The 13658-nt window shown below is 36.0% G+C and overlaps 1 protein-coding gene across 1 annotated transcript; it reads right to left on the reverse strand.

Annotated features, from left to right (window-relative positions):
- Window positions 1–8776: 8776 nt before the first annotated feature.
- On the reverse strand, window positions 8777–9418 carry LOC130980636 (classical arabinogalactan protein 9-like). The gene has a single exon (XM_057904296.1). The coding sequence runs from the start codon at window positions 9416–9418 to the stop codon at window positions 8777–8779; it is 642 nt and encodes a 213-aa protein (XP_057760279.1).
- Window positions 9419–13658: the final 4240 nt, after the last annotated feature.

Here is a 13658-nt window from a genome sequence, read left to right on the forward strand (position 1 = left end):
ATCTATAGATTATGGAAAGACGAATCAATAAAAGATGGAAAAAAAGAAGCAATTTTTGTTATGGATCTTGTAGGAGGATAGTTCCTAGTTCGTTTCTCTAACTAGGAATATTACTTTTCTCATACTTTATTTGAAAGATCTTGAATGATTGCTAATCACTACCTCTTAATACAAAGGTAGAAGTCTTTGTTCATGCCTCGAGAGAGTGAGGTTTAAAAAGCAATTGTTTGGATTAGAATCTCCAATCTCCTAACAGAACTGTACAATAGGTACTTCCTTTGGAAGGTGAAAAAAAATAATTGAAACCATGCTAAAAGTATATGAACACACGTCTATCTATTCAAGAGGTAAATTTTTACGCATTTACACAGAGATTGACTTGAGAACAAAGCTGGTATCATCCTTTTCAATTTTGGGAAAGAAATTCAAATTAAAGTACGAAAGTCTTCATCAGATATGCTTTCAATGTAGTAGATATAGTCATAAGGGCGATGGATGTCTGGAAAGGACTAAGAAAGTTAAGACAAAGAATCAAACCAGGCAATTGTCGAAAATAAAAATAATCAGTAGGGTGGAGGAGCCACTGATACCAGAATCAGCCACAAGGTGGACAGAAGCCTCATCAAATTAGGAAAAATTTTATGGAAAATAAAGAATAAAAAAAATTAGGATACCCATTTTCCTAAGAATCAGCAATCAGTATCAATCGTGAAAACAAATCAAGCTATTTTTTCTTTTAGAGCATGAATGATTGTAAAAATAAAGGATAAAAGAGAAAAGTCAATAAATGTGGAGAATAAAAAAATTTAAGGCATATTACAACCAATTCTGGTTTAATGTACTATCAGAAGAGGTTCAAAATAGCACATATTTGAAAAATCAGATCCAAAAAACTAGCATTGAAAATAAAAAAAGAAAGATTGTTATTTGAATATTTAATTGTGTCTTGGGAGGTATGCTTAATAATCTGTTTCATTTAAGATTTTTTGAGTGATTATTTTTTTTGTGACTTCTGTTTCACTTGAGATAGATAATTAGATAAGTAACTTCAAAATTATAATCATTATTAAAAAAATTTGAATAAATTTAGAAACAATCATCGTTGAAACTAAAAAATGGTCACTAAAAAAAGAAAATCTAGTTACAAGATTTTATTATTATATGGGTGACTTCAATGAAGTTGTGACAGTAGATGAAAGGAAAGGAGCCAGTACTTTAACAGCAGCAGCGAAAGATTTTAGAAGCTGGATAGAGGATATGGAGTTAGTGAATTTAAAGCTGAATGACTGTAAGTTTACTTTGTTCTGGAACCAATCGTGCAGTCGCATTGATCAGATGTTGATTAGCGTAGAATGTGTTGAAGAGTTTCTTGAAACGCGGCTTAAAAGTAGGCAGAGAAGTTTATTGGATTATTGTTCGTTGATACTAGATGATAGCAGAGTGCGAGGGGGCCAAGGCCGCTGCAGAGGTTATCAACAAATCAATTAAGAGCTAGAAAGAGTGGGCTGATTTTTATCCTTCTAATTGTGGATGGTAATGCAGAAATGACTACAGTTTAATTTTCTGTTTTGTTACCTATTAACTTTGTACTTTCTAACTGCTCAACCTTATTGTATTGAACTTTTTGTTTCAAAAAAAAAACTAGTTACAAGAAGCACATAAAAAATTTAAGATGGATGACAATGACCAACCAAAAAAATATATGGAGATTGCATATAAAGGAGAACAACTAGAAATTGTCTTTGAGGAGCCTAAAACTTCAAGCAAAGAGGATGCTACCCTTGAAATTGATATTACTAAAGTCATTAAACCCTCCTATACAGATAAGTTGATAAATGTTGGATTTGACAAACTGAATCCGTACAAAATTATCGAGATGGTCAATGAAGACCCAATAGATAGAATGGAAGATTCTTAGACTCTCTTCTATCCAAATTCAACTATAGAGGTATTTTTAGGAGATCATAATAAATGGTACAGGCCATAAAAACAAACATTCATAGTCAATCCCTTAGGGATAAATATGAATCTACAGATTATGGCAAGATGAATCAATAAAAGATGAAAAAAAAAAGAAGCAATTCGTGTCATAGATCTTGTAAGAGGATACTTCCTAATTCGTTTCTCTAACTAGGAATATTACTTTTTTCATTCTTGTTTTGAAGGACTTTGGATGATTGTTAATCACTACCTCTTGATACAAAGGTAGAGGCCTTTGCTCATGCCTCGAGAGAGTGAAGTTCAAAAGGCAATTGTATGGATTAGAATCTCCAATCTCCCAACAGAACTTTACAATAAGTACTTCCTTTGGAAGGTGAAAAAAATAATTGAAAACATTCTAAAAGTATATGAACACACATCTATCCATTCAAGAGATAAATTTGTACGGATTTATACAAAAATTTACTTGAGAAAAAAGCTGGTATCATCCTTTTCAATTCTGGAAAGAAAACTCAAATTAAAGTATGAAAGTTGTCATCAGATATGCTTTCAATGTGGTAGATATAGTCATAAGAGTGATGGATGTCTAAAAAAGACTAAGAAAGTTAAGGCTAAGAACCAAAATCAAGCAACTGTCAAAAATCAAAATAACCAGTAGGATGGAGGAGCCGCTAATACCAGAATCAGCCGTAAGATAGACAAAAGCCTCATGAAATTAGGAAAGATTCTATGGAGGATAAAGAATAAAAAAATCAGGATACTCACTTTCCTAAGAATCAACAATCAGTAACGATCGTGGAAACAAATCAAGCTATTTTTTTAAAAGCATGAAGAATTGTAAAAAAACGATAAAAGAGAAAAATCAATAAATATGAAGAATAAAAATAAATTAAGGCAGATTACAACTAATCTCGATTTAGTATACTATCAGAAGAGGTTCAGAATAGCAAACAGCTGAAAAATCAGACCAAAAAGCTAGCATTGTAAATAAGGAAGGAAAGTAATTTTCTAAAGTTCAAAATAAGAAAATGGTACCAAATCAAAGACAAAAATTTGGTGGTAAAAAATCTAGAACTAACACAAGTAATGAAGTTGGACAGCTCGCCAAATTAGGGAACCAAAATAGAAAAAATGTTATTGCAACTAAAAAAGGTAACTAAGAAGCCAACTAAAGGAGAGTAACCAAGATTTATGGAAAAACAAGTCAATAACCAACAAACAAGGAAAGAATAAGAAGAAGACCACTAGGAGTACTGGATACAATTTAGTTATATGATCAAATTTAACGACGAAGCCAGAATCCATAAAGGTTATGTACTTATTGCAAGAGAAATTAGTTACTTTAATTCCAAACTATAAGAGATAAAGTCCCTTGAGAATCCTCACTCTCATTCTTCGAACGAGAATGAGAATAATTTTTCTATCAATTCAGGTGAGGGTCAGGAGAATGAAAAAATAAAACTTGATACTCAACATGATGGACTTATTGATATTACAAATGTAGACTTGAAGCTATCCTAATATAGACAAACTCAATTGTCAAAGAGAACTAAAGTTTTCTAGCATTTTATATCTTTTTTTTCTGATGATTTTCTTATGATGTCTAAAAATGTTAATTTTTGAAATTGTAGAAGTGTCTCCGTCAAGGGGTTTACCTCTACAATTAAAGATCTGGTTTTAAGAAATAATTTTTTTGTCTTTTTTAGACTCACGTTTTAGATGATAAAACTCAAAGCATTATTAAAAGGATGAATTTTGATTCATGGAGCATCAGGGAAACAGAGAAATTTGGTGTCTATGGAATAAAGAATCCTAAAAAATTACACCAATTTTAATCTATAGATAATTTGTTCACCTTAGAGTATGTTGGAATAAAGAGTCTTCTTGGTATCTTACAATAGTCTATGGAAGCCATCCTGCTAATAGAAGGGACCTTTAGAAACACTTAGAAGGACTTATTGTTGTTATTGATAGTCATTTATGCTTTGAAGGTGATTTCAACTCCACTAAATAAGTCCAACACAGGAAGTAGCTCTAATCTAGAGGTTGATACTAATAGATTCATCGAATGTTGTACACAATGTGCTATTGAATATATGAGGTTTAGTGGCCCCTTCACTTAACAACGGGGTTAGACTAAAAGGCAACTAGATAGAGTGACCAGTAACATTTTGAACGAATATGTTTGACAATGCAGGTATTAAACATTTATTAAAGCTAAAGTCGAATCACCAGTCCATTCTTATTATTTCGGGCTCTCAATTCAAGATAATTATGATAAGCCTTTTCGTTTCTTAGTCCTTTGAATTTTACATGAGGATTATAACAACCCAGTTAATAATTTTTGGAATAATTATGATTTATTGACTAATAATATTTCTTCTTTTAATAATATAGCAAAGATTTAAAATTTTAAAGTATTTGGACATATTTAAAAAAAATAGAATTTTGAATAGGTTAGATGGTATTAATAAAAAAAATGTTTATTTATAATCCTTTCTTGGAGAACCTTCATAAGAAAATCTGGAAAGAATATGAAAGTCTAGCCATTCAAAAAAAAAATTATTGGTTCTAAATCTAGATGCAACATTATTAAGTTTGGAGATAAAAATTTTAGTTACTTTCATCTTCAAGCTAATAATCGAAGGAGAAAAAATTTTATTTTTAAAAATTGATAATGATAACTGGAGCAATAATCATGTGATCCTCAAAGAATTAGATGTTGAATTCTTTAAAAAGTTATTTTTCAATAATTGCAGCAGTTCGGATATTAATGCTTTTTCTGTCTCAAGTTCTTTTCCTATCTTATTGAATGAAGAGATGGTGATCTTGAATAGACCAGTCAGTGATGAAGACATAAAATATGCTATTTTTAATATAAAAAGTTGGAAAGTCCCAAGTGAAGATGGTTTACCTCTAAAATTTTTTCAATAGTCATGGGATAAAAATTGGGAGCAATGTGTGTGCTTGAGTTAAGGATATCTTCAATAACCTTAACAACATCCAAATTGTTAATCAGATTCTTATATCTCTTATCCCAAAAATTGATACCTTTGAAAACTTCTCTCATTTTAGATTGATCAGTTTTTGTAATATCTGTTACAAAATTATCACGAAAATTTAAGCTATTAGAATGAAATCTATCATGTCTAAAATCATAGCTGACACTCATTCCAATTTTATTCTTGAAAAGACAAGTTCGGATAATATTCTCATTATATAGGAGGTGGTACATACTATAAAGAATAAGAAAGGTAAAAAGAAATTCATGGCTATAAAAGTAGACATAGAAAAGACTTACGATAAATTGGATTGAAACTTTATTCTAGAGTCTCTTAGAGATGCCAAAAGTCCTACTAAAATCATTAATCTCATTAAAAAATATGTAACTACTTTTTCTATCACAGTCCTTTGGAATTGGATCCCCTTTTGAAGTCTTCACCCCATCTAAAGACATTGGTCAAGAGGATCAAACACAAAAAGTTAAGTATGTGTAGCGATACCATAATCGCTGAGTCCATCCCTACAACCGTTCTCGTCACCTGACTGCCTTTGAAATCGAGCCCAATACATTCTCTAACAACTAAGATGATGACTTTGACTTCGATTTCTTTCATCATCATCTCTAAAATACACCCATTCTCAACAAATCTTCTTCGCCACTAGGTTAATGCTCTTCTTGTCTTTTTTCTTTCTTTTTGTTGTTGAATTTTATAATAATGGTGTTTTGTCAAATAGTTAGGAAATAAGATTTGGAGAACGATAAGCACCTATGAAGAGGTAGAGAAAGAATTTTTATAGAGGGATAATGTAACGTCCACAAAAAAAATGGCGGGCGGAAATTTACGATTTCAAACAAGGTATTTGTGTTTGGCTTAGAACCTTCAATACCACAGAAAAGACTAGGGCCTACTAGGACCTATGATAGAAATGCTACTAATTTGGGAGGAATAAGAGTAGGGCTTATGGTAAGATTAAATTGAATTGTAGAATAAATTTTTTTTTTGAGTCAAGAATTGATTTGGTTCCTTGTGATGACAAACATAATTAATAATATCCTAATACACTTTTTTTATAAGCAATGTATGTATTAATGAATTGACAATCAAATATTACAATCAAACAATCTATGATTAAGTAAAAATAACACATGATTGATTTTTTTATAAACAATAATCAATTCATATATGGAGAGAAAATTGCTACACATTATATGGAACCAAAGAAAAAAAAATTTTCTCTTCAATGCCAACAGCTACAACCATTAATGTGTAACCGGTTAGCATGATCAAAGTAGGAATGATTCCAACATTAAAGAAAACAATCAAGCTCTATAAAAAAAAGATTTTACCGAGAAACCATTGTCGTACATATTGAAGACCATAGAAACAATCCTTGTTTTTCTTATTATTAAGTGTGTTTTATTTTTTATTTTTTTGTCTAGATTCAAGCTTACTTTGAGAAATACAAAAGGCAAAGAGAGTACTGCATACAAAAGCTATTTAACCTTTATTTAAGTGTTTTAATTTTGAAAGTGTGTTGGATTAGAATGCACTTGGTTTTCTTTAACTAGGTTGGATTAACACTTAAATGATTTAAATTCCCTTCTCAATTCACTTTGGAACCTTTATTTTTAATTAATTAAAAACTATACCTCAATAATTAGGTTTAATTGCTGCTCTATCATCAGAATACAATGACCACTTTAGCATTGTTCTCATCAAAAAAGTATTTCAACAAATTCAGAAATACATTTGTCAAATTTTAATTTCTTTTAAAAATTATTTTGTCAATAAATTTTTATTAAATGCTATTTTATCTGCACTAAAATCTTTTAAATACTGATTTAATATTTACCTTGGCTCATTAATAATGAAAAGCTATATCTTAAAATTATAGTTGCATACTTCTCCTTGGAAGTTAAGTCTCAAAGTGGTTCCTGAACTTGTACTTGAGTCTCAAAGTAATCTCTGAAGTTAATAATTACTCAAATTCGTCCCCAAACTTATACTCCGGGACTCATAGTAGGCTCTAAAATAATTTTCGTCCATCCTTATCATCGAAAGGACTGAAACGACATCGTTTTGTATTTATACAAAAAAAAAATCCTAATCTCCAACATGACGTTGTTTTGTATTTATAAAAAAAATCCCCAATTATCTTCACCAATTCTCTTCTTCACACTGTTCTTCTTCTTCTTCAAATTCACAGTAACAACAACAACAACATCATCATTGCAAATAATAATTAAACTATCAAATTCATATTAGTTTATGTAGATATCCGATAATCATGCTCAAGCCAATAATTTGATTTAAAAAACAAAAACTTTTATAAGTCATATCAGTTGTAACAATAAATATGCAACAACATCACATCGATCAACAACAAAAATTAAAACATAAGAAGCCAAAAAAAAGAATAAATGGGAGAAGAAAAGGTAGAGCAGATCGGCAGAGCAGAAGAAAGAAACAGGCCACTGCAGCAGAGAAAAGCAGAAGCACATGCATGAGAGGAGGCGTCACGGTGGCCCAAAAGCAAATTAAGAAAGAGGGCGACGACGGCAAGAGAGGTAATGCCCGCAGGAAGTTTGCCTTTTGTAATTCTTTCTATCTTTCATTATCTCTCTCTGTAAATTAGCAAATTATTAGAGAAAATACTCAGAGTGGTCCCTGAACTTGCACTCGATACTCAAAGTGGTCCTTAACCTTGCACTGGCCTCAATGTTATCCCCGAATTTAACACAAGTGTTTTACGGCCGTCCCTGGAGCATTTTCTGGGGAATATTCCTTAACGGCGCGCTGACGTGTATGGAGAGGGGCCACGTTGGATAGGTAACGGTTATCTGATGTGGCAGTTATCTTTTTTTAACTCAATTTAGTCCCTGAAATCATTTATAACCCTAATCCCTAATTTATCACGAGAAACCAGACTGTTTCCTCTTCTCTGCTCTGCTTCGTCTTCCCCGGCACCGTTGAGCTTGAGTTGAGTGGAGTGGGTCATGATGGGTGGAGGCAGCAACCATGTAAGTAGCTCCAGTAACCGACGTTCAGAGAGAAGCTGTGGGAGGAGAACCACCAGAAGCAGTCAGGAACGAGTTCCAGATAGGTGGGGGTGTGGTAGCCGACCCGTCCTGAAGTGGTCAGGAACAGAGGCGAATCCAGGGAGACCATTTTATGGTTGTCCTAACTACAATGTAAGTGATTTTTGTTAATGAATATACCTAGCGTCGTTGCTTATTAAATTTGTAACATTTCTTCTTCATGGGCATGAAATATGGTTGCAGAGTGTTGGTAAGTGGTGGTGTGGTCTCTTTATGTGGGCTGACAAATTGGCTGATGAAGAAGAAGAAAGTGACAGAGGTAGTTATGGCTTTGAAATGGAGGAGTGGAGAATGAAATTTGCTTGGAAACTTGGAAAGTTGGAGTGTGAAGTTAAGGCTCTAAAAGTAGCATTTTGTTTGTTGTTGGTTGTTGTTACAGTAATTGTAATTGTTGTTTTGTGTAGTATGGAAGCAGTGATTTCCAGTTGAATATTGTGTAGCATTATGATGAAGAAATGAATTGATTTGTGTAATTCTATTTTAAGTAGCTAAGCAAGTGTAATAGAATTTGAAACATCTAACAATAACATTCCCACATGGTTAATTGTTTTCCGAAGTTGTCTGTGTCAAACTAGACACGAGCAAAAGACAACATAGAGTATTTAACTACCATAATCCAAAAGACATACACGATCAAAAGACAACATAGAGTATTTAACTACCATGGAAATCAGAAACCATAAAGTTCAATGTTCAAAAGTAAAATATCTTAACAGTGGATTAGCAAAGTGTTCATTTGTTGAATTTTCTTGGTGGTTTGAACCCTGGAGTTGGAACAAAACGCATGGCGTTACGCAACCTTGAAGCTGTAGCTGCTGATGCACCAACCATTGGATCGATAGAAGCACTTGTCAAAGGTGGAGTATTTGAAATTGGAACAGTGGCTGGTGGAGGAGCATTTGAAACAGTTGGAGGAGGAGGACTGGTTGCTGCTGGAGGAATCGAAGCTGTTGCAGGTGGTGGAGGTTGTCTTCTTTTTTGAGTGAGCTTTGGTGGCCTTGCCTGGGGCTGATTTACCTGGTGGGCTTCTTCATTTTCATTTTCATTTTCTGACACTATTGGTTGACTCATGCCAACCTCAATCTCAGTAGCATTGCCCTCATCTGGGACTTCAGGTGCAGCAGGGAGAGGTTGTTGATTATTTCTTGTATTAGCTTCAGTAGCAGCAGCAGCAGCTGCAGCAGCTGCCACAGCTGCAGCCTTGTCATCAGCCTTCTTCTTAGCACAATTTCTCTTGTCGTGACCCTTGCCACCACAATGACGGCATGAACCCTCTTTATATACCCTCTTCATCTTGGTGATCTTCTGCTTCTTGTCTCCAACCGGGCCTTCATCAACTCCCTTTCTTCTTTTCTTCTTGGGTGCCCCTGGCATCTTCCTAAATTTGGGTGGTTGTGGCCTATTCTGAAGAGACTTCTCCCATAGTTTCTATCCAGGAATAGGATTGATATGGAATGCATAGGTGTCATTGTATGCATCCATTGTCAACCATCTATGACAGAAGTCTTCGGGCTGCCTGCCTGCCCTAGCCATTGCAGCACAAGCATGGACACAGGGCATCCCTGTTTCAAATCAATTATATGCATCCAAGTTACTAAGTAATCAACCTTAATTCCAGTATGCAATCCACAATAAATTAAGGAAAACAATTACAATATCAGAATAATTATTGGAAGGGTAATGACAATTAAAGTAATACCACTCAGTTGCCAAAGTCCACACGTGCATATTGCCTTTCCCAAGTCCACTACCATGTTTGTCGGCCACTCGTGTACCTCGAATTGTTCATAGTCCGCATCTCCGGACCACATTGGCAGCCAATTCTTTGAAGCATTCCTGATCTTTTCCAAGCGGCTACGTTGAACAGGGGGTAGTAACCCAACATGGTTCTTGAATTTCATTTTGTTTCGGGCTATTGTCCTCATGATATACATTCTAACTTCCTCGAGTAGTGTGATAATTGGTTTAGCCCTTGCTTCCTTGATTCTTGCATTGAATACTTCGCAAGCATTGTTACATATGTTGTCACATTTTGGTTGGGTAGGGAAGAAGGCCCGACTCCATGCATCTCTTCGCCATTTGGCAAGGTACTCCCAGGCTTCCTTCTTAGCTCTCTGAATTTTCACCATCCCCTCAAGGAATCCCTCTTGAGTGGTAGATCTTGCACACTCCCACAGTAATCCTCTGAGTTCGTTGTCTTTCCACTGCTTATTGAAGTTTCTCCACAGGTGTCAAACACAAAATCTGTGGTGGACACCAGGGAAGACCTCCTGGACAGCTGTGATTAGTCCCTGCAGGGAACCACAGAAATTATTAACTTATAATATCGGGACCCAATTTGGTCCCTTAACTTATATAAGTGACATAAACTTAGTCCCTACACATACATAAGTGACAGTAAACTAGTCCCTACACATACATAAGTGACAGTAACCTAGTCCCGGCTATATAGTAAGTTACACTACTATCCCATTATATTAATACAAGCATATTGAAACAGAATCATTAAAGCAAAACATGACAGCAACAATGTCTAAAACAAACCAGGGGTATTGGAATCAGAATCATGAAAGCAATAACTACTAAATATCAAATTCGTCGTTACCTTTTGCATGTCCGAAATGAAACAGCATCCATTTTGGGTGTAGCTCCCTAGATCATCATGCAGCAGTTCAAGGAACCACCTCCAGTTATCTGTGTTCTCCACTGGTACAATGGCATAGGCAATTACGTAAATATGATTATTGGCGTCTTGTCCAATGGCTGCCAATATTTGTCCACCAAATCTGGTTTTCAGGAATGCTCCGTCAAGCCCAATTAGAGGTCTGCATCCTGCCTTAAACCCCTTCATGCATCCATCGAGACAAATGTACATCTTGTCAAAAGTGGGCTCTTCTGAGTGGTTTGGATGAGGAATTGTGGAGATGCGCACAGTGGAACCAGGGTTGCACTTAAGGAGAGTCTCACCATAATCTCTCACCATCCCATACTGTGCAGCAGCATCACCATACACAATGTGCCTTGCATCTCCGAGTGTTCTTGTCAGGGAAGATTTGTTCAACTCCAAGTCATACTTACTTTTAAAGTAAGTTAAAGCTTCAGAGTGCTTCAGATTCGGAAATTTCCTAAGCTTCTTGACCAACTTGCTAGCTAACCATCCTCTGTTAGCTAATCTATTTTTTATCTCCCTTGGGCAGGTATGATCATCATTGAAGGTTTTAACTTGCCAGCAAACACTCTCACTATCCATAGAGGCATAGATTACCCATGGACAGTCCTCAACCTTACATGAAGCCCTGCATCGTACTTTATCATTTTTCTTGAATCTAACTCTCCTACCTTCCTGGATGCAATACTCCCTGACAGCCTCCTTAAATTCAATCTTGGTGTTGAATTTCATCCCAACCTCTAATCGGATTTCCCCAAACCTTGTTCCTTCTCTGAAAACAGGAAATGCGTCGTTATTCTGAACTTCAGCAAATTCATCCTCTGAGTTAGGGGGTGTCCTCATTTCTTCGGAATGCCAAGAATCTGCCCCGTCTGACTCATCATGATATTCATCATGAGCATCATAAGCCCCAATATCAGGACTATGGCCTCCCGGTTGTCCATAAAAGAACTCATCATCTTCACCGGAATCATCCTCAGGTACTAATCCATCATCAGGTTCTAGTATCTCCTTCCACAAATTACTCTCCTTAACTTTTTTAGGGTGCTTCCTGTTTACCTCTTTCCTTTTACCTTGCAGTATTGTATTGGTGACCTCTTCATCACTCGAACTTTCCTCAGCTCCGGGCTTGTAAGCACTATCCTCCGCACTTTCATAACTGTCCGAAGAGTCTGATTTTGATAACACAACCGTATCAGTCAGCTTTCCCTTACCCTTAGTTGTTTGCCTCCCCACATGACCTTTGGCTAGACCCCTGGTTATATATCTCCTATTCAGTGTTGTTCTTTCTTTGCCTTTCTTTCCAGTTTCTTTCAAAGCAGCTTGTTTCTTCTCTGTCCCATTCTTTGAGGGTACTTTCGGTTGGAAATTCTTACCCTGTTTTGGCTTAGGCACCACTGTTGGAGTACTTTTGGGAATTGGTGTTGATTTGGTAGTTGGAGCTGGCTCTTGAGTATGACCCATGTTTTGGTTGGGTGGTGTAGGGGGGTAGCAGCCATAGAAATTGGGGTCGGAATGGTGGATTTGAGGGTTGGAGTTGATTTGGTGGTTGCAGCTGGTACTTCAGTATGGTCCATGGGTGGGGCAGGGGTAGTTTTCGTAGAGGTTGCCTCCTGGGTGGGTTTGGTAGTACTCGAACGGTTGATACATGGGGTTGGAACTGGGTCTGGAGGAATGACCTTGGAGCTTGCTCCTGTTCTCAGCAAAACTGGTTGGGTAGGGAGTTCAACCACCACCTCCTCCTTGTCCTTTCTGAATGGTGGTTCTTCCAAATACATTGGAATAGATACCCCATGTTCATAGTACACGTGCACCTCTCCATCGTTGTTTTCAGCAAGGAAGCACATCTCTAACAGCTCAGCATCAGAGTTAAGTTCCCTTAGGCCAATCTCTAAGGGTCTCTTTGGAACCAGCCACCAACAATGTTCTGCCTTATCATACCCAAGTTCTTTGTAGTAATTCTTGATGAAAAAGACATCTAGCTTATCAGGATCAACCTTCGGAATCTCTGAAATATAGTCCCTGGTGTATGACACAACACCCTTTTCACTCCTCACAAAGGATCCCCCATGGTGACACACAATAGTTATGAGACCCATCTGAAAAAAAAATAGCAACTGATCATCAAGATAGCCATCAACCAGGAAAGCTACAATAACACAAGTCCCTAACCCTCCATGAACACAAATAAACAGCATACATAAACAACCTACATTCTTCTATTTTCAGCACATTACAACCATAGAGACCATCATTGCAGCAAAAAATAATAACAAAAAAAGCGCAAAATCAACATACGCAGAAAACCCTAACAAAAATTTTCAGAAAAACCATATAACAAAAGGATGAGCGAATGAATATATAACAACTTAACAATGTACAAAAAGTCATGATCAACAAAAACAGAGCAGTAGATGGTAGCTATTGTGTTTATCCTTTCTATTTTGCTTACCTCTAACAATCAAAGTGCTTCCCGTTAGACCACTACGTGTGCAACAGAGACGGGATAATCACAATATGCTTGATTTCGTTGAGAGACAAGGCCAGCGAAAATCCCCTCAAACTGGCGCCATTGAAGAAAATAAGGAGAAGATGAAGAGACTGTGTTGGCTTGAGAGAGAAGTATGCCCTGCATGTTAATTCCCTTCTCCAAACACTAACCGATGACGTTTCAATGCAATTTGGGCGCCAAATTACAAAACGACGTCGTTTTGGAAGTCCAACATGGCTTCCAGCATGGCCTCCGTAAGTCCAACTCATCTTTCCGTCACTGGAAAATGCTCCAGGGACGGCCGTGAAACACTTGTGTTAAATTCGGGGATAACATTGAGGCCAGTGCAAGGTTAAGGACCACTTTGAGTATCGAGTGCAAGTTCAGGGACCACTCTGAGTATTTTCTCAAATTATTATTTTATTTCTTCTGAGTTACTTAAACAGTTTACAAAA

Source organism: Arachis stenosperma, chromosome 5, assembly GCF_014773155.1.
Source record: "Arachis stenosperma cultivar V10309 chromosome 5, arast.V10309.gnm1.PFL2, whole genome shotgun sequence".
In the NCBI taxonomy this organism is placed as follows: domain Eukaryota; kingdom Viridiplantae; phylum Streptophyta; class Magnoliopsida; order Fabales; family Fabaceae; genus Arachis; species Arachis stenosperma.